This window comes from Macaca mulatta, chromosome 7 (assembly GCF_049350105.2).
Source record: "Macaca mulatta isolate MMU2019108-1 chromosome 7, T2T-MMU8v2.0, whole genome shotgun sequence".
Classification (NCBI taxonomy): Eukaryota; Metazoa; Chordata; class Mammalia; order Primates; family Cercopithecidae; genus Macaca; species Macaca mulatta.
This window is the reverse complement of record NC_133412.1, coordinates 18,689,126-18,710,922: the sequence shown is the minus strand read 5'-3', so window position 1 is coordinate 18,710,922 and position 21,797 is coordinate 18,689,126. Positions and strand designations below refer to the sequence as shown.

The 21,797-nt window shown below is 45.0% G+C and overlaps 1 protein-coding gene across 19 annotated transcripts in view; it reads right to left on the bottom strand.

Moving 5' to 3' along the window:
• The window catches only part of NUSAP1 (nucleolar and spindle associated protein 1), a 93,185-nt gene that overhangs the window by 18,651 nt on the left and 52,737 nt on the right, over positions 1–21,797 (bottom strand). For 7 of the 19 annotated variants that reach the window (XM_077939119.1, XM_077939122.1, XM_077939121.1 and 4 more), the window contains exons 5-9: positions 21,670–21,738; positions 13,846–13,989; positions 11,649–11,790; positions 6,223–6,330; positions 4,130–4,239 (exon numbers count right to left, since the gene is read on the bottom strand). In XM_077939119.1, coding sequence (XP_077795245.1) covers positions 4,130–4,239; positions 6,223–6,330; positions 11,649–11,790; positions 13,846–13,989; positions 21,670–21,738 — 573 coding nt within the window. Of the gene's footprint in view, positions 1–4,129; positions 4,240–6,222; positions 6,331–11,630; positions 11,791–13,845; positions 13,990–21,669; positions 21,739–21,797 lie in introns of all 19 variants that reach the window. The other 12 variants (XM_077939116.1, XM_077939115.1, XM_077939118.1 and 9 more) reach the window with 5 other exon arrangements.

Genomic DNA, 21,797 nt, shown 5'->3' with positions numbered 1-21,797 from the left:
GGGTGAACAGTGTCATTTTAGAACTAAACTCATTCAGATGGGTCTACCAGGCTGGAGTTACACTAAAAAGTAAGATAAACTATTCGTTTATTCAACACATCTTCTAGGGTAATTCTCAAAGTTTATGGTTGAGACAGTTGTTCTTGCTCTGTTCTTTTTTTTTTTTTTTTGAGACGGAGTCTCGCTCTGTCGCCCAGGCTGGAGTACATTGGCGCGATATCGGCTCACTGCAAGCTCCGCCTCCCGGGTTTACGCCATTCTCCTGCCTCAGCCTCCCAAGTAGCTGGGACTACAGGCGCCTGCCACTGCGCCCGGCTAATTTTTTTTTGTATTTTTAGTAGAGACGGGGTTTCACTGTGTTAGCCAGGATGGTCTCGATCTCCTGACCTTGTGATCCACCTGCCTCGGCCTCCCAAAGTGCTGGGATTACAGGCGTGAGCCACCGCGCCCGGCCTCTTGCTCTGTTCTTAACTTTTACTTAGAAAATTATGTCATCCATATTACAAAATATACAAAGCAGCAGCTTGACTGTTTTTTTTTCTTTAGAGATGGAGTCTCACTGTATTGCCCAGGTTGGTCTTGAACACCGGGGTTCACGTGATCCTTCGGCCTCACCCTCCCAAAGTTCTGGATTGACAGGTGTGAGCCACTGTGACTGGCTGAAAGCTTTTTAAAATTAAATTAAAGTAAATTTATTATTTTTTCTGAGGTGGAATTTCACTCTTGTTGCCCAGGCTGGAGTGCAATAGCATGATCTCAGCTCACTGCAACCTCTGACTCCTGGGTTCAAGCAATTCTCCTACCTCAGCCTCCCGAGTAGCTGGGATTACAGGCATGCACCACCATGATGAGATAATTTTGTATTTTTAGTAGAGACGGAGATTCTCCACGTTGGTGAGGCTGGTCTCAAACCACTGACCTCAGGTGATCCGCCTGCCTCAGCCTCCCAAAGTGCTGGGATTACAGGTATGAGCCACCATGCCCGGCCTATTTTTTTTGTTTTTTTGAGATGGAGTCTTGATCTGTTGCCCAGGCTGGAGTGCAATAGTATGACCTCCACCCACTGCAACCTCCGCCTCCTGGGTTCAAGTGATTCTCCTGTCTCAGCCTCCTGAGTAGCTGGGAGTACAGGTGCTCACCACCACGGCTGGGTATTTTTTGTATTTTTAGTAGAGACAGGGTTTTGCAATGCTGGCGAAATCTGTCAAACCCGGGAGGTGCAGGTTGCAGTAAGCCAAGATTGCACCACTACACTCCAGCCTAGGTGACAGAGTGACACTTGTCTCAAAAAAAAAAAAAGAGAGACTGATAAACTGTGCCCTCAAATGCTCAAATGTGGTAACAGTGAGGACAGGAGTGGTGGCTCATGCCTGAAATCCCAGCACTTTGGGAGGCCGAGGTGGGTGGATCACCTGAAGTCAGGAGTTTGAGACCAGCCTGGCCAACATGGTGAAATCCTGTCTCTACTAAAAATATAAAAAGTAGCAGGGGCTGGGGGCCGTGGCTCATGCCTGTGATCCTAGCACTTTGGGAGGCTGAGGTGGGTGGATCACAAGGTCATGAGTTCAAGACCAGCCTGGCCAACATAGTGAAACCCCATCTCTACTAAAAATACAAAAAATTAGCCAGGCGTGATGGCGAGCGCCTATAATTCCAGTTACTCAGGAGGCTGAGGCAGGAGAATCACTTGAACTTGGGAGGTGGAGGTTGCGGTGAGCCAAGATTGCACCATTACACTCTAGCCTGGACAACAAGAGCGAAACTCTGTGTCAAAACAAACTAACAAACAAAAATTGGCTGGGCGTGGTGATGGTCGCCTGTAATCCCAGGTACTTGGGAGGCTGAGGTGGGAGAATCACTTGAATCCAGGAGGCAGAGTTTGCAGTGAGCCGAGATTGTGTCACTGCATTCCAGCCTGGGCAACACAATGAGATTCTGTCTAAAAAAATAAATAAATAAAACTACAAATACAAATATTAGCCGGGTGTGGTGGTGGGCACCCGTAATCCCAACTACTTGGTAGGCTGAGGCAAAATAATCTGTTGCACCCGGGAGGCAGAGGTTTAGCCAAGATGGCACCACTGCACTCCAGCCTGGGTGACAGAGTGAGACTGCATCTCAAAAAAAAAAAAAAAAGTTTGATAAACAGGGCCTTCAAATGTGGTAACAGTGAGGATGGGAGCGGTGGCTCATGCCTGTAATACCAGCACTTTGGGAGGTGGGTTGATCACCTAAGGTCAGGAGTTCGAGACCAGCCTGGCCAAACATAATGAAATCCCATCTCTACTAAAAATATAAAAATTAGCTGGGTGTGGTGGCGGGTGCCCGTAATCTCAGCTACTGGGGAGGCTAAGGCAGGAGAATCGCTTGAATTAGGAAGGCAGAGGTGGTTGCAGTGAGCTGAGACCGTACCATTGCCCTCCAGCCTGGGCAACAAGAGCAAAACTCTGTCTCAAAAAAAAAAAAGAAAAAAAAATTGTTGTAACAGTGGTTTTACATTGTTAAAATGAATGTTTATTATTTCAATGAAGCTTCTCACCAAGAAGCTTAGGTACTTAAATAAAATTATTTACAACTTATCACCCAGTGAGTTTTCCTCTTGGCCCTAGCTGCCAGAAAACTTAAACTCAGCTGAGAGACTGATGGTAATCAATACTGTACCCACTAACAGTGCTTTTAAATTGACTATACTATTTTATATTTAATACCATAAACTTAAATTATTTTGAGAATAGGCCTTAAATTATTTTTAAGAAATAGGGAAGTTATGTAACATAAACATGGGGTTAAGAATTAAATACAGCGAATAGAAATAAATATAATCTGGTGGCTCACACCTGTAATCCCAGCACTTTGGGAGGCTGAGGTGGGAGGATCACTTGAGCCTAGGCATTCAAGGAGAGCCTGGGCATCACAGGGAGACCCTGACTTTATAAGAAAAATACATAAATCAATCAATATTTTAAAATGTGTTTCTTGCCCTCCCTTCGGCACTGCCTTAACACCAGATACCAATAACATCAACTTGCTAGAATGTTATTAACTCACTACTCTGCTAACTCAGTCTCAGAGTTGACTTTATCACCTTCTCTTACTTTGAGGAGGCTTTGAGTCCTGTGGGACCTGGACTGAAAGCCCTAGAGGGAGCTGTTACCACAGGAACCCTTCAGGTTTGCCACTATTAATCACCCATTTTTCTTTACATAAGGGACAAGGGAAAGAAGACGGCTTCAGCCATAAGTTGGTTCATCCTCAATGAAAGTAATAGGCAAAACATCTGAATATGGAAAGTAGAATGACATTGCCATTTTGGAAATAGTTTCTCATAGTCAGGATTCACTGTTTTCTGTTTTTTCAGACGGAGTCTCACTCTGTCACCCAGGCTGGAGCACAGTGGCATGATCTTGGCTCACTGTAACCTTGGCCTCCTGGTTCAAGTGATTCTCCTGCCTCAGCCTCCTGAGTAGCTGGGATTACAGGCGTGTGCCAACCCCTGCTAATTTTTTGTATTTTTTTGTAGAGACAGGGTTTCACCATGTTGGCCAGGCTGGCCTTGAACTCCTGATCTGAGGTAATCCACCTGCCTTGGCCTCCCAAAATGCTAGGATTGCAGGCATGAGACACTGCGCTTGGCCATGGATTCAGTTTTATCCAGAGGATTTTGAAAATTCTCAGAGTAGGGGAAAGCAAGTTTTAGATAAAGATATTTTTTTTTTTTTTTTTTTTGAGACGGAGTCTCACGCTGTTGCCCAGGCTGGAGTGCAGTGGCGCGATCTCGGCTCACTGCAAGCTCCGCCTCCCGGGTTCCCGCCATTCTCCTGCCTCAGCCTCCTGAGTAGCTGGGACTACAGGCGCCCGCCACCGCGCCCGGCTAATTTTTTGTATTTTTAGTAGAGACGGGGTTTCACTGTGGTCTCGATCTCCTGACCTTGTGATCCGCCCGCCTCGGCCTCCCAAAGTGCTGGGATTACAGGCTTGAGCCACCGCGCCCGGCCAGATAAAGATATATTAAACTCAAACAAATCTACTGGTAGAGTGATAGCCAGTTGTTGTAACCATGGTGTTATATAGTTTCAAAATTATAATCAAACAGTTTAGTCCCATTAAGAACATAATTTTATCTACATACCTTCAGATCATTCATGGAATTGCGTTCTTCAAAATGTTTCTTTTTTCTCTCAATATATTGATCGATGGACTCCATTTCCTTAAAATGAGCTTCATGAAGCTTCTTAAAGTCTAGAATGTTCCCCCAATATAAAAGTTAGTAACAAAACAAAATCCATTTACCTTCTCTGTGTTTTTCCGTTAACACTTATTCTCTTTTTTGCATCCCTGACATTCAACTTCAATATAATTTTTGCTAAAACATTAATTTCAAAATACTTAGTTTTTGGAAACTCAGGGGCAAAGCACATTCGTCTTATAAACTATCAAACATTCACCATCTCCTCATTGACAAATTTCACTAAATTGACATCTTGGTTTAGTCCAGAGGATGACAGTAGAAGATTTATCTTCTCCCTTACCAATTAGTCACAAGTGGTCTTTATTTAATCATGAATTTGATATTTTATAATGCTGTATGTCAACGACTGATAAACTTATTCTATAAAGGGCTAGATAAAAGTATTTAAGGCTTGGCTGGGCATGGTGGCTCCCAACTGTAATCCCAGAACTTTGGGAGGCCAAGGTGGGCAGACCACCTGAGGTCGGGAGCTCGAGACCAGCCTGAACAACATGGAGAAACCCTGTCTACTAAAAATACAAAAATTAGCCGGGTGTGGTGGCACATGCCTGTAATCCCAGCTACTCAGGACACTGAAGCAGGAGAATCGCTTGAACCCGGGAGGTATCCAGCCTGGGCAATAAGAGCAAACCTTCATCTCAAAAACAAAAAGAAAACAAACAAAAAAAGTATTTTAGGCCTTATGGCAACATGTGATATGGTCTCTGTCTCATATTCTTCTTGTTTTTATTTATTTTTTTTGAGATGGAGTCTTGCTCTGTTACCCAGGCTAGAGTGCAATGGCGTGATCTTGGCTTACTGCAACCTCCGCCTCCTGGGTTCAAGCGATTCTCCTGCCTCAGTTTTCTGAGAAGCTGGGGTTAAAGGCACTTGCCACCATATCCAGCTAATTTTTTTGTATTTTTAGTAGAGACGGGGTTTTACCATGCTGGCCAGTCTGTTCTCAAACTCCCGACTTCAGGTGATCCACCCTCCTGCACCTCCCAACGTGCTGGGATTACAGGTGTGAGAACCATGCCTGGCCATTCTTCTTCTTTTTAAATTCTTTAAAAAATATAAAAACCATTATTAGCTCAAAGGATATAAGACAGGCCAAGGGAGGCAGCAGTTTGCTGACCCCTGCTGTATCCTGTTCTGATTAAGTATATGAACATTTACTGAATTTTGAATATAAGATGAGCAGCATTGTAACTACTATAAATATAATAATCAACATTCTATGTGCCAAGCAATGTTCCAACAATACAAGAGAGAAGAAGAATTACATGTCCAAAAACAGAGTCATTTAGACTTATGAAAAACTTATTAGAAGGTGGGCATTGTACCAAGTACTTCGTACATTCATTCATCAGATGTTTATTGAATCCTTGCTGCACGCTATTTGCCATGATAGGGAAGCAGTAGTGGAAAAAGTATTCTCAATTTATGTATCTATCAACCTGATGAAATAGGTACTATAGGCCAGGCAGGGTGGCTCACACCTGGAATCTCAGCACTTTGGGAGGCTGAGGCAGGCAGATCACGAGGTCAAGAGATCGAGACCATGCTGGCCAACATGGTGAAGCCCCGTCTCTTCTGAAAATACAAAAATCAGCTGGTCGTGGTGGAGCACACCTGTAGTCCCAGCTACTCGGGAGGCTGAGGCAGGAGAATCACTTGAACCTGGGAGGCAGAGGTTGCAGTGAGCCAAGATCACGCCACTGCACTCTAGCCTAGGCGAGAGAGCAAGACCCTGTCTCAAAAAAAAAAAAGAAAAAAAAAAAGAAATAGGTACTATAGTATAACTATTTCCACTTTACACTGAGGAAGTGAGTTTATTGAAGATGAGTAATTTCCCCAAGATCTTAAGCCTAAAAGATGAGAGAACTAGAATGTAAACTGGTTCCAGCCTCTATGCTTTTAGCTGTTCCAGTCCAACATCAGTTTGAAGTGGGGCAACCATTACTTATTATGGCTTTGCCTACAAAACTTACTTGGAGTAGGAGTAGTGATTGCAGTTCTTTTATTTTTTCCAGGTTTGGATGACTCATCCGTGTAGACAGATTTCTTTCTTTTTGAAGGTACCTTTGAATCTTTGTTACCTAAATCCAAAGACACAGAAATAATGAAGGATATCAAAAAAGTTCTCATTAAGAAATATGTGGCCGGGCATGGTGGCTCACGCCTGTAATCCCAGCACTTTGGGAGGTCTAGGCGGACGGATCACGAGGTCAGGAGATTGAGACCATCCTGGCTAACATGGTGAAACCCCATCTCTACTAAAAATACAAAAAGTTGGCCGGGCGTAGTGGCGGGTGCCTGTAGTTCCAGCAACTTCGGAGGTTGAGGTAGGAGAATGGCATGAACCCGGGAAGCGGAGCTTGCAGTGAGCCAAGATCGCACCACTGCACTCCAGCCTGGGCAATAGAGTGAGACTCCATCTCTTTAAAAAAAAAAAAAAAAAAAAAGAAAGGAAAAAGAAATATGTGTAAGTTAACAGAGCATTTTCACATGGTAGGCTCTGCCAAGGTGGTTGTAGAAATAGCACATAAGGAGCACAAAGAATTAGTTACAGCATTCCTACGATTACAGTTCATATGCTTCAAGTAGGCATTCAGAAATTTTCTGACGCCTGTGGAGCCCAGTGGCTCACACCTGTAATCCCAGCACGTTGAGAGGCTGAGGCAGGTGGATCATGAGTCCAAGAGATCGAGACCATCCTGGCCAACATGGTGAAACCCCGTCTCTACTAAAAATACAAAAATTAGCTGGGCGAGGTGGGGTGTGCCTGTGATCCCAGCTACTCGGGAAGCTGAGGCAGGAGAATTGCTTGAAAACGGAAGGCGGAGGTTGCAGTGAGCCGAGACTGCACCATTGCACTCCAGCCTGGAAACAAAGCAAGACTCTGTCTCAAAAAAAATAAATACATAAAATAAAAATACAGAAAGTTGGCCAGGTGCAGTGGCTCATGCCTGTAATCCCAGCACTTTGGGAGGCTGAGATGGGCAGATGGCTTGGGCACAGGAGTTTGAGACGAGCCTGGGCAGCACAGCGAGACCCCATCTCTGTTTTGTTTTGTTTTGTTTTTTTTTGAGACGGAGTCTCGCTCTGTAGCCCGGGCTGGAGTGCAGTGGCCGGATCTCAGCTCACTGCAAGCTCCGCCTCCCAGGTTTACGCCATTCTCCTGCCTCAGCCTCCCGAGTAGCTGGGACTACAGGCGCCCGCCACCTCGCCCGGCTAGTTTTTTTTTGTATTTTTTTAGTAGAGACGGGGTTTCACGGTGTTCGCCAGGATGGTCTCGATCTCCTGACCTCGTGATCCGCCCATCTCGGCCTCCCAAAGTGCTGGGATTACAGGCTTGAGCCACCGCGCCCGGCCGTGTTTTTTTTTTTTTTGAGATGGAGTCTCGCTCTGTCGCCTAGACTGAAGTGCAGTGGCGCCATCTCGGCTCACCGCAAGCTCTGCCTCCTGGGTTCATGCCATTCTCCTGCCTCAGCCTCCTGAGTAGCTGGGACTACAGGCATCCGCCACCATGCCCGGCCAACTTTTTGTATTTTTAGTAGAGATGGGGTTTCACCGTGTTAGTCAGGATGGTCTCCATCTCCTGACCTCATGATCTGCCCGCCTTGACCTCCCAAAGTGCTGGGATTACAGGAGTGAGCCACCATGCCTGACCCCGTCTCTATTGTTAAAACATTATTTAATATAAATTAAATTTAAACATATACGTATCGGTTAAAAAACAACTTTTTCAGTTTTTATTATGAACATAATATCGTTACAACTGATGTGATAAAAGTCAGGTAATCCAATCAGCCAAAGAAACACCATGAACATCTGGCATATTTCCTCTGGTCCTCTGCTTCTTCTGCTTATTTTGGTTGTGGTCATTTGTTTGTTTGTTTATAGCCAGGCTGGTCTTCAACTCTTGACCTCAGGTAATCCACCAACCTTGGCCTCTCAAAGTGTAAGGATTACAAGCGAGAGCCACTGCACCTGGCCTGTTTGCTTGTTTTAAGAGACAGGGTCTCACTATGTTGCCCAGCTAGTCTCAAACTCCTGGGCACAAGTGATACTTCTGCTTCAGCCTCCAGAGTAGCTGGGACTACAGCCATGTGCCACTGTAGCCAGCTTATTATTATTATTTAACTCCAGTTGAAATTATGGTATATATTAGGTTAGGTAATTTTTTCCCACTTACCATAATCATTTCTCAAATTCTGTCGCTTATTTTTTTGACCTTAATGGAATTTATTAGGCAAGGAAGGAAAAGAACCATACCAGGCAGAGGGAACAATAGTGATATATAAGGTTATAGTACAGTGGAAATAATGACATTCAGAGAAACTGAGGTAGGCTGAAATTGCTGAAGTGTAGGGTACATAAGAGGGAGTGGAGGACATTGGGAATAGGACAGATAGCGGGTTAAACCATAAAGGGCCCCATATAATATGCTATAGAGCTATGAGTCTAATCTTAAAATATAAGAAAGCCTCAATCTTACATCTTTTTCAACTTGAAGTAATCTATTTTAAAAATATTCAATGAGCTTTCATCTCTTATTAATTTTTTTTAAAATTTTCTTTCAATCACTGATTTATAAGCAAGTAGGTTTCCAAGAAATACCATTTCTAAAGTTCTCGTCCTTAAGTTTCCCCAATGTATCCGTAAAACAAGGCAAAACAATGTTCTGTCAGAGTTGGAATGGTTGCAGGGGCTTCTGCTTAGACTTTAGCTATAAAACCAGAAAGTGAAAGTTTCATGAGAAACAGGGTATTTGGCAGGGCTTGGTGGCTCATGCCTGGAATCCTGGCACTTTGGGAGGCCAAAGCGGGCAGATCACCTGAGGTTAGGAGTTGGAGACCAGCCTGGCCAACATGGTGAAACCCTGTCTCTACTGAAAAGACAAAAACTACCCAGGCATGGTGGTGCACACCTATAATCCCAGCTACTCGGAAGGCTGAAGCAGTAGAACTGCTTGAGACTAGGAGGCACAAGTTGCAGTGAGCCTAGATCCTGTCACTGCACTCTCGCCTGGGCAACAGAGAGAGATACTGTCTCAAAACAAAATGAAACAAACGAAAAAAGGATACTTATGTAGAGTAACTCTCCACAGGATACTTATTAATTACAAGTGGTAAAAGAGTAACTTCACAAAGGAGCAACCTAGCAGACACCACCATAACCAACGGATGGAAGTTAACAAGACTAGTCATAGGAACACCCAGCACTTGTGCCTCCTAGGGTGCCTACTGAGAAAGCAACAGCATTGCTCTGTGGGATTCCTGCCAACAGTTCCTAGTCTGAATCTAAACATGAGGACGTATTAGACAAACCAACTCAGAGGACAAAAAACTGGCCTGTATTGAAAAATATTGGCCAGGCATGGTGGCTCACACCTGTAATCCCAGCACTTTCGGAGGCTGAAGTGGGCAGATTACTGGAGCTCAGGAGTTTGAGACTAGCCTGGGCAACATGGTGAAAGCCCATCTCTACTAAAACTACAAAAATTAGCTGAGCATGGTAGTGCATGCCTGTAGTCCCAGCTACTCGGGAGGCTAAGGCTGCAGTGAGCTGAGATCGCACCATTGCACTCCAGCCTGGGCAACAGAGCAAGACCCTGTCTCAAAAAAATAAAAAGTAAAAAATTACCTGGGAGACTTGTTACAAACTGAAGATTCTCAGGCCCATCTCAGACCCAAGGAATCAGAACATTTTTTCCTGTAATTTTCTAGATTCAGTATGACACTCAAAGTTTTAGGGAAAATGAGAAGGCTCAGGATTAGAAATTCCAGATTTAACTGCTTGGTGAATACTGGAATGGATTATCCTCCCTCAATCTCTCTAACTCCTCCTCTGGCAAGGCTCAGGGCCCTAGCAGATTTGCCCAGGTGAAACTGATACTGAGATATTTTATTTTCATTTATTTATTTATTTATTTATTTTTGAGACGGGGTCTCGCTCTGTCACCCAGGCTAGAGTGCAGTGGCCGGATCTCAGCTCACTGCAAGCTCCGCCTCCCGGGTTCACGCCATTCTCCTGCCTCAGCCTCCTGAGTAGCTGGGACTACAGGCACCCGCCACCTTGCCCGGCTAGTTTTTTGTATTTTTTTTTAGTAGAGACGGGGTTTCACCGGGTTAGCCAGGATGGTCTCGATCTCCTGACCTTGTGATCCACCCGTCTCGGCCTCCCAAAGTGCTGGGATTACAGGCTTGAGCCACCGCGCCCGGCCTTCATTTATTTATTTATTATTATTTTTATTTTTTAGGAGCAGAGGTTTAGTAAGCAAAAGGAAGTGAAAGGAAGGCCAGGTGCGGTGGCTCATGCCTGTAATCTCAGCACTTTGGGAGGCTGAGGTGGGTGGATCACGAGGTCAGGAGTTCGAGACCAGCCTGGCCAACATGGTGAAAGCCCATCTCTACTAAAAATACAAAAATTAGCTGGGCCTGGTGGCACGCACCTGTAATCCCAGCTACTTGGGAGGCTGAGGCAGGAGAATTGCTTGAACCCAGGAGGCGGAGGTTGTAGTGAGCAGAGATTGCACCTTTGCACTCCAGCCTGGGCGACAGAGCAAGACTCTGTCTAAAAAAAAAAAAAAAAAAGAAATTCTATAACATGGTGCTATGGGTTGAATTGTGGCCCCTAAAAGATATGTTGAAGTCCTAACCACTGGTACCTGTCACATGACCTTATTTAGATTTAGGAATTTTTTTCAGATGTATTAAGGTTAAAATGACATCATTTGGACGTTCTTTTAATTTTTTGAGATAGGGTGTCACTCTGTACACGCTGGGGTGAAGTGGTATGAAGATGGCCCACTGCAGCCTTAACCTCCTGGGTTCAAGCGACCCTGTCACCTCAGCCTCCTGAGTAGCTGGGACCACAGATGTGCACCATCATGGCTGACTGATTCTTTTGACTTTTTGTAGAGACAGGGTCTCGCCATGTTGCCCAGGCTGGTCCTAAACTCCTAGGCTCAAGCAATCCTCCTGACTTGGCTTCCTAAAGTAATGGGATTACAGGCATCAGCCACTATGCTTGGCCTATTTGGGTGGATCCTTATCCAATATGACTGGTGTCCTATTAAAGAGACATATAGGGAGAATGTCATGCACTGTCAGAGCCAGAGACTGGCATGATGCAGCTGCAACCCAAGGAACACCAGGCATCGACAGCCATCGCAGAGTAGTCAGAGTAGTCAGGAAGGATTCCACCCAGAGTCTCAGAGAAGCATGGTCCTGCTGACACATCGATTTTGGACTTCCAGCCTCTAGAACTATGAAAGAGTAAATTTCTGTTTTTGTAAGCTGTCCAGTTTGTGGTGCTTTGTCACGACAGTCCTAGGAAACTAATGTACCCAGCTACTTCTAGCAATTTTGGTTTTTCAAGTCACTTGACATACCATTTATTCCACGTTTACCTGAGGAAACAGCATTCTCAGCTCCTTGGTGCTCATCTGGTGGAGAAGGAACATTTGCAGTAGCTCTGAGATCCTGGTTTTCCTGCTTTTCATGATTCTGGAATTCAGTGGGATTACTTATTTTTATCTCTGAATGATTCTGCTACAAATTTAAAAAGAAAATAAAATATTTTGATGATAAATAAGAAATAATTGCTGCCTTCCAAAGACAAGTACCAAAGTGAGGGGGAAAAGGGGTTAAAGGAAGAAAAGCAGGATAATGAGATTTTTGGTGGCAGATTTGGTTCTCTGCCTTATCAAATGTCATGAGGATGTAAATTTGAGAATAGGAGATAATAGGGCACATTAAGAGGAAAATAGAAATGGCAAGATTAACTGTCTTAGCAAGGACAAATGAAGAAACATAAGATAGTCTACTGAGCAAGTGACTATATTGAGGCAGAAACTTAAATAATAATAATAAAAAGTGCTGCATTTATTCACTCCAAGAAAAGTAAAAGCTAAGGCCCAGAATGTGGCAAGGCAAGAGTTCAAAAGAAAAGAACAAGTTTTCCTCTGCCTAGCAGCTCCCTTTAAAGACAGTTAGAGATAACGCTGTCTGAATAGCCAAGGCCAAAGGAATAAGCTCCAGACACCACCCTCCCCCCAACCCCTTCCCCATTCGAGAGCAAGGTTGAAAGAAAAAAAAAAAAAAGAGAAACACAAGTTCTTTTACTGTTACTCTTTTCCCAGGCTTCTTAAGCATGATTAGCATGATTATGTTTTACAAATGTCTGTATTTAGCCAGTTCTTGTTTTCCTTTTAATGCAGCTACAAGGCCACTGGCTAAGTCATTTTATGCTATAGATTATGTAACCTGTTACTGTATGATTAATTGCTTTTATTTTGCTTCTGTAAAGCTGCTTATAAAAACCTTGGCTATCTTTGTTCAAGGCTCAGCTTTCAGATGTGAATCCTCTGAGCTGGTGTGTGCCTAAAACAAACAAATCCTCCTGTACTCCGTATTAGTCTCTCCGTTCCTCAGTTTACTGCAACAATATGAACATAGAAAAGAAAATTAAGACTGTGTTTCGGGGCTGGGCATGGTGGCTCACACCTGTAATCCCAGCACTTTGGGAGGCCAAGGTGGGTGGATCACCAGAGGTCAAGAGTTCGAGATTAGCCCAGCCAACACAGTGAAATCTCATCTCTACTAAAAATGCAAAAATTAGCTGGGTGTGGTGGTGGCCGTCTGTAATCCCAGCTACTCAGGAGGCAGAGGCAGGAGAATTGCTTGAACCTGGGAGGTGGAGGTTGCAGTAAGCTGAGATGGTGCCATTGCACTCCACACTGGGGAAGAGAGTGGAAACTCCATCTCAAAAAAAAGAAAAAAAAAAAAAAAACTGTGCTTTGTAAAAATTACATTTGAATGAAAGGATAAGATAAAAGAATAAAACCAGAGTCTACAGAAAGCAAGCGAGGGAAGCCCCTTGCTAATCATGTGATCACACTGCTGAAAGACTAAGTACAGGGTGATCACCAGGCCAGGGGCAAGGTAGGAAGGAGAATTTAAACAAACCAATGAAAAAAACAACAAAAAGCACATTTAATGCTTGTTTCTCTTTCCTACCTATCTACTACACCTCACTTAAGTGAACACTTAATGAATGTTCATATTTATACAACAAATATTTAATGTGAGCTTAATACTTAAAAAGTGCTTCCTGAGGGCCAAGCCCTGGGATGCAGTGATGAGCAGCTGGACTCGGGTCTGGGCTTTCATGGAGCTTACAGCATACAGTAAGCTTACAAACACATGACATCACATGGGAATTTAAAAAGAAAGCTCCCTAAGAGTATGCCAATTTTGGCATAGGTGGTGGTATATTTTCTTTTTTTTTTTTTGAGACGGAGTGTTGCTCCGTCGCCCAGGCTGGAGTGCAGTGGCCGGATCTCAGCTCACTGCAAGCTCCACCTCCCGGGTTTACGCCATTCTCCTGCCTCAGCCTCCCTAGTAGCTGGGACTACAGGCACCCGCCACCTCTCCCGGCTAGTTTTTTGTATTTTTTAGTTGAGACGGGGTTTCACCGTGTTAGCCAGGATGGTCTCGATCTCCTAACCTCGTGGTCCGCCCGTCTCGGCCTCCCAAAGTGCTGGGATTACAGGCTTGAGCCACTGCGCCTGGCCCTATATTTTCAATTTGTATATTTCCATTCACCTGCGAGTCAGGGTCCACACGGACAGTCCTGCGCCTTCTCCTTGTTTTGGTGACATGGCCAGTTGGCTCTCTCTCAGCTTGTTCCTGGTTGCTGATCTGTATCTCAGTCTCATCACAAGAGGATGCAGAAGTTTGACTTTCATCCTGAAAAGAGAGGTATTACTCTGCTATGTGCTATGCATTACAGTTATAATGCTCAGGAAGAATCAGAATTTAGACAGAATAAAAAACATATTACATATGCAAAAGAAAAAATTTAAAACTCTCTAGCAGTAAATTGTAGGCAAAGACAAGAATTATATTTAGGGCCGGGCACGGTGGCTCAAGCCTGTAATCCCAGCACTTTGGGAGGCCGAGACGGGCGGATCACGAGGTCAGGAGATCGAGACCATCCTGGCTAACACGGTGAAACCCCGTCTCTACTAAAAGATACAAAAAACTAGCCAGGTGCGGTGGCGGGCGCCTGTAGTCCCAACTACTCGGGAGGCTGAGGCAGGAGAATGGCGTGAACCTGGGAGGTGGAGCTTGCAGTGAGCTGAGATCCAGCCATTGCACTCCAGCCTGGGCGGCAGAGCAAGACTCCGTCTCAAAAAAAAAAAAAAAAAGAATTATATTTAGGACAGACACGGTGACTCACACCTGTGATCTCAGCACTTTGGGAGACCAAGGCGAGTGGATCACCTGAGGTCAGTTCAAGACCAGCCTGGCTTTCATGGTGAAACCCCATCTCTACTAAAAATTACCCGGGCATGGTGGTGCATGCCTGTAATCCCAGCCACTTGGGAGGTTGAGGCAGGATAATCACTTGAACCGGGAGGGGGAGGTTACAGTGAGCCAAGATGGTGCCATTGCACTCCAGCCTGGGCAACAAGAGTGAAACTCCATCTCAAAAAAAAAAAAAAAAAAAGAAAAAAAAAAAACTTAGAGTATTTACAAAGAAATAATCACACTTAGCAACCCAAATTAATAAATTAGGGTAGGAAAACATTCAAAGTTATTTTAGTGTGAATAAATACGGAAATTGGGACAGGTGCAGTGGTTCACACCTGTAATCCCAGCACTTTAGGAGGCTGAGGCAGATGGATCACTTGAGCCCAGGACTTTGAGACCAGCCTGGGCCACATGGCAAAACCCCATCTCTACTTGAAATTATTAAAAATTTATTAAGCTGGGTGCTCACACCTGTAATCCCAGCATTTTGGGAGGCCGAGGCTGGTGGATCACCTGAGGTCAGGAGTTCGAGACCAGCCTGGCCAACATGGTGAAACCCTGTCTATACTAAAAATACAAAAATTAGCCAGGCGTGGTGGCACGTGCCTGTAATCCCACTTACTCGGGAGGCTAAGCCAGGAGTTATATATTGTATTATCTTCATTTCCTTTAAGGTCATCTTTTTCTTTCTTTCTTTCTTAGATACAAAGTCTTGCTCTGTTGCCTAGGCTGGATTACAGTGGCTTGATCATAGCTCACTGCAGCCTCAATTTCCCAAGCTCAACTGACCCTCCTGCCTCAGCCTCCCAATCAGCTGGGTCTACAGGTATGTGTTACCACACCTAGCTACTTATTTTAATTTTGTAGAAATGGGGTCTCACTATGTTGCCCAGGCTGGTTGTGAACTCCTAGGTTGATGTCATCCTCCTGCCTTGGCCTTGCAAAATGTTGGGATTACAGGCGTGAGCCTCTATGCCCAGTCCATTTTCTTTTTATTTATCTTATTCTCTCTCAGACTTCAGGCTTTCCTCAAATGTCTGGTGGTTGTTGGTTGTTTATTCATATTTCTTTCTTTCTTTCTTTCTTTTTTTTTTTTTTGAGACAGGATCTCCCTCGGTCTCCCAGGCTGGAGTGCAGTGGCACAATCTCTGCTCACTGCAACATATGCCTCCCAGGTTCAAGTGATTCTCCCACCTCCGCCTCCTGAATAGCTGGGATTACAGGCACCCGCCACCACAGCCCGGCTAATTTTTATATTTTTAATAGAGACGGGGTTTCATCATATTGGCCAGGCTGGTCTCCAACTCCTGAACTCAGGTGATCTGCAGCTTGGGCCTCCCAAAGTGCTGGGATTACAGGTGTGAGCCACTGTGCCTGGCCATGTCTATTCATATTTCATAGCAAATCAGGAAAAACCTCACTAGGAGCTTGAGTGTGCAAGAAAAGTGTGTTATTTGGTAGGATTCCTTGGGTAGGGAGGAGGCCATTATGCTGGTGTTTCCTTGAATGCCCAAAGGCAGAAGAATTTGTCTGATAACTATTTAATTTCCTTAATGAGAAATCTTCCAATATTTTAGAGGGCAGGCAGTCTACCAGATGTCTATTTCGCTATTATGGCCACAGGCCACCCCTTGATAGTCTATTTATTTGGCTGGGGGTTTGGTGAGGCCTATACATTGGTTTTTTTTTTTTTTTTTTTTTTGAGATGGAGTCTAGCTCTGTCACCCAGGCTAGAGTGCAGTGGTGTGATCTTGGCTCACTGCAGCCTTCTCCTCCCAGGCTCAAGCAATTCTCCTGCCTCAACCTTATGACTAGCTGGGATTACAGGTACATACCACCACGCCCAGCTAATTTTTTTATTTTAGTAGAGACAGGGTTTCACCACGTTGGCCAGGCTGGTCTCGAACTCCTGACCTCAGTTGATCCACCCACCTCAGCCTCCCAAAGTGCTGGGATTACAAGCATGAGTCACTGTGCCTGGCCATACATTAGTATTTATTTATTTATATAATTTATTTATTTTTTGAGACAGGGTCTGGCTGTGTCACCCAGGATGGAATACAATGGCACAATCTTGGCTCACTGCAACCTCCAGCTCCTGAGTTCAAGCGATGCTCCTGCCTCAGCCTCCCGAGTAGCTGGGACTACAGGTGTGTGCCACCAGCCCGGCGAATTTTTGTATTTTTAGTAGAGATGGGGTTTCACCATTTTGGCCAGGATGGTTTCCATCTCTTGACCTCATGATCCACCCGCCTCGGCCTCCCAAAGTGTTGGGATTACAGGCATGAGCCACTGTACTCAGCTGTCAGTATTTTAAAAAAGTTCCCCAGCCTAGGCAACATAGCGAGACCCCAGTCTCTACAAAAAAATTTTTTAAAAAGTAACAAGGTGTGGTGAGTGTGCCTGCAGTTCCAGCTACTTATGAGGCTGAAGTCAGAGGATTGCTTGAGGTCGAGGCTGCAGCAAGCCATGATTGTGCCACTACACTCCACCCTGGGTGACAGAGTGAGAACCCATTTCAAAAATAATTAATTGCCGGGCATGGTGGCTCACGCCTGTAATCCCAGCACTTTGGGAGGCCAAGGCGGGCAGATCACGAGGTCAGGAGATCGAGGCCATCCTGGCTAACACGGTGGAAACCCATCTCTACTAAAAAAACAAAAAAATGGCCGGGCGCGGTGGCTCAAGCCTGTAATCCCAGCACTTTGGGAGGCCGAGACGGGCGGATCATGAGGTCAGGAGATCGAGACCATCCTGGCTGACACGGTAAAACCCCGTCTCTACTAAAAAATATAAAAAACTAGCCGGGCGAGGTGGCGGGCGCCTGTAGTCCCAGCTACTCGGGAGGCTGAGGCAGGAGAATGGCGTGAACCCGGGATGTGGAGCTTGCAGTGAGCCGAGATCTGGCCACTGCACTCCAGCCTGGGCGGCAGAGCGAGACTCCGTCTCAAAAAAAAAAAAAAAAAAAAAAAAAAAAATTAGCCAGGTGTGGTGGTGGGCGCCTGTAGTCCCAGCTACTCGGGAGGCTGAGGCAGGAGAATGGCGTGAACCCGGAAGGCAGAGCTTGCAATGAGCTGAGATTGCGCCAGTGCACTCCAGCCTGGGTGACACAGCGAGAGTCTGTCTCAAAAAAAAAAAAATAATTAATTAAGAAAAAAAATTAAAAAAAATACAAAATATGTCTGTTGGGAATCAAAGAATAAAGCTTAAAGAATAGAAGGCCTGGCTGGGCGTGGTGGCTCATGTCTGTAATCCCAGCACTTTGGGAGGCCAAGGTGAGCAGATCACTTGAGGGCCTGGCCCACATGGTAAAACCTCCACTCTACTAAAAACACAAAAATTAGCTGGGCATGGTGGTGTGCACCTGTAATGCCAGTTACTCAGGAGGCTGAGGCAGGAGAATTGCTTGAGCTGGGGAGTTGGATGCAGTGAGCCGAGATCAAGCCACTGTACTCCAGCCTGGGTGATAGACCAAGACTCCATCTCAAAAAAAAAAAAAAAAAAAAAGAGAATAAAAGGCCTTAACCAGAGGTGAAATATTACAGAAGCGTAATAGTTCCAAGTGATGTAAGGTCCAGGATATGCCCAGAGAAGCAGATGGCTGATCAAGCACAAAACCAAAGATCACCAGCATTAAGGACAAGGAGGCCGCAGTAGTAAGAAGAGACATCCAGATGGACCTTTGAACTCGTCCAAAATAAGATGAGGACACGAGGAAATGACGACCATGAGATAGAGAACACTAGAGAGTAACTAGGAGCTCAGCAGATGGGAGATTAAAATAGGTAAGCATACGCTGGGTGCAGTGGCTCACCCCTGGAATCCCAGCACTTTGGGAAGCTGAGGCGGGAGGATCACCTGAGGTCGGGAGTTTGAGACCAGCCTGACCAACATGGTGAAACTCCGTTTCTACTAAAAATACAAAATTATCTGGGTGTGGCGGCGCATGCCTGTAATCCCAGCTACTCAGGAGGCTGAGGCAGGAGAATCGCTTGAACTCGGGAGGTGGAGGTTGCAGTGAGCTGAGATCGTGTCATTGCACTCCAGCCTGGGCAGCAAGAGTGAAACTCAAAAAAAAAAAAAAAAAAAAAAAAAAGAAAGAAAGAAAGAAAAGAGGTGATCATAAATTTCAAAAGAGCAGAGATTTTTTTTTTCTTTATCTTTGGCCTTTTCAAGATGAGCTAAAAAAAGAGCAGGGGTTTTTACATGAGAATAGAAAAATGTGATCTGGATCCCACTTTCCAACTCCCCGATAGTCATGGAGAAGAAAGTAAAAGAGGAGAAACTGGCAGGGTGTCTGTAATACCAGCACTTTGGGAGGCAGAGGTAGGCAAATTGCTTGACCCTAGGAGTTTGAGACCAGTCTGGGCAATATTGTGAAACCCCGTATCTACTAAAAATAAAAAAATAGCCAGGAATGGTGATACACGGCTGTAGTCCCAGCTACTCAGGGGAGTGAGGCAAGAGGATCGCTTGAGCCTGGGAGGTCCAGGCTGCAGTGAGCCCTGACTGCACCACTGCACTACAGTCTGGGTTAGAGTGAGACCCTGTCTCAAAAAAAAAGTAAGAGAAACTGTTTCCATGTATTAGATTGGTGCGAAAGTAAGTACGGTTTTTGTCTTTTTTTTTTTTTGGAGACGGAGTCTCATTTTGTTGTCCAGGCTGGAGTGGAGTGCAGTGGCGTAATCTTGGCTCACTGCAACATCCGAATCCCAGGTTCAAATAATTCTCCTGACTCATCCCCTCGAGTAGCTGGGAGTACAGCTGTGTGCATCCATGGTCGGCTAATTTTTGTATTTTTTAGTAGAGATGGGGTTTTGCCATATTGGCCAGGCTGGTCTTAAACTCCTGGCCTCAGGTGATCCACCCACTTTGGCCTTTCAAAGTGCCAGTATTACAGACGTGAGCCACCATGCCCGGCCTGGTTTTTGTCATTTTTAAAAGTAATGGCAAAAACCGCAATTACATTTGCACCAACCTAGAAGCAATACCTTTGAGTTACACATGTTGCTGGAATATAAAGAGACAATTTTTTGTTGTTTCTTTGTTTTATTTTGAGATGGAGTCTCATTCTGCCTCCCAGGGTGGAGTGCAGTGGTTTGATCTTGGCTTACTACATCTGGCTCACGGGTTCAAGTGATTCTCCTGCCTCAGCCTCCTGAGTAGCTGGGACTACAGGTGTGCACCACCACGCCCAGCTAATTTTTGTATTTTAGTAGAGATGGGGTTTCACCATGTTGCCCAGGCTGGTCTCGAACTCCTGACCTCAAGTGATCCACCCACCTCAGCTTCCCAAAGTGCGGGAATTACAGGTGTGAGTCACTGAGCCCAGCCTAAAATTGTAATTTCAAATGGCACTACAATCATGTATCCTTAACCATAAAAAAGAAATTTATTGATATAGAAACTTTTAAAGCTAGAATTCAAAAATAGTTCTTGTCTATTTTCAGTTAATTAAAGCCTGGAATCAAAAATAAATTTGAGGCCAGGTGCAGTGGCTCACACGTGTAATCCCAGCACTTTGGGAGACTGAAGCAGGTAGATCAACTGAGGTCAGGAGTTCGAGACCAGCCTGGCCAACACGGTGAAACCTCATCTCTACTAAAAATACAAAAAATGAGCTGGGCACGGTGGCTCACCCCTGTAATCCCAGCACTATGGGAGGCTGAGGTGGGCGGATCACCCAAGGTCGGGAGTTCAAGACCAGCCTGACCAACATGGAGAAATCCTATTTCTACTAAAAATACAAAGTTAGCCAGGCATGGTGGTGCATGCCTGTAATCCCAGCTACTCAGGAGGCTGAGGCAGGAGAATTGCTTGACCCCAGGAGATGGAGGTTGCAGTGAGCCGAGATCACACCACTGTACTCCAGCCTGGATGACAGAGCAAGATTCTGTCTCAACAACAATAACAACAAAAGGAATAAATGAATCCTGGCCCTAATGGAGCACTCATGGATCCATTGAGGAGTCATGCCTTATCAAAAATCTTTGGTGTGGGTCTGAAGCGGCCATGACAACTCCCATCAGCCATTGTTTTACAGCTTACAAGTCACTTTCACAGTCCCTACTTCATGTGATGCTCACAACACTCAGTTCAGCAGAACAGATATTATTTCCATCTTAAAGAAGAGGAGTTTGAGTTTTTTTTTTTTTGAGACGGAGACTCGCTCTGTCGCCCAGGCTGCACTGCAGTGGCGCCATCTCGGCTCACTGTAAGCTCCGCCTCCTGGGTTCACGCCATTCTCCTGCCTCAGCCTCCGGAGTAGCTGCGACTACAGGCACCCGCCACCAAGCCTGGAGAATTTTTTGTATTTTTAGTGGAGACAGGGTTTCACCATTTTAGCCAGATGGCCTCGATCTCCTGACCTCGTGATCCACCCACCTCAGCCTCCCAAAGTGCTGGGATTACAGGCATGGGCCACTGTGCCTGGCCAGGAGTTTGAGTTTTCTAATGTTGCAGAGAAATAAATGAGAGCTGGTACTTGACCTAGGTGTTTCTGATTTCAACTCCAGTTCCCTCCCTACTCAAATCATGCCATCTCTTGTAATATTTGGCAACTAGTACTCAGTCTTTGTATTTGTGTAAAAACATCTTATTCAACAGATTGGTGCAAAACAGTTTCACCATTCACAACAGCAGATAGTTAATCTGAAAGGATTCAGTCCTTGGCACTATTACCAATAAAGATCTCTTTTTTAATAAACAGCATATCTTTTTTTTTTTTTTGAGACGGAGTCTTGCTCTGTTGCCCAGGTTGGAGTACAGTGGCGCGATCTTGGCTCACTGCAACCTCTGCCTACTGGGTTCAAGCAATTCTCCCTGTCTCAGCCTCCCAAGTAGCTGGGATTACAGGCTCCTGCCATCAAGTCTGGCTAATTTTTGTATTTTTAGTAGAGATGGGGTTTCACCATGTTGGCCAGGCTGGTCTCGAACCCCTGGTCTCAAGTGATCCGCCCACCTCAGCCTCCCAAAGTGCTAGGATTATAGGCGTGAGCCACCACACTCAGCCAACAGCATGTCTTAAATCATCACTAGTTGTGTGTTAATTGTCCATTAACTAAATATAAATGTTTTGCTAGCTAACAGGTAAATGTGAAAAACATTACTCACCTGATTCTCATTTTCTTTTCTTGCCTCATGTTTAACGTGGCCTTTCAAGGCTTTTAACAACTTGTCTGCCTGTAAGAGAGACCTTATTATTAGAGTCAAAAATCAAATAAACAAGGAAGATACGTTGA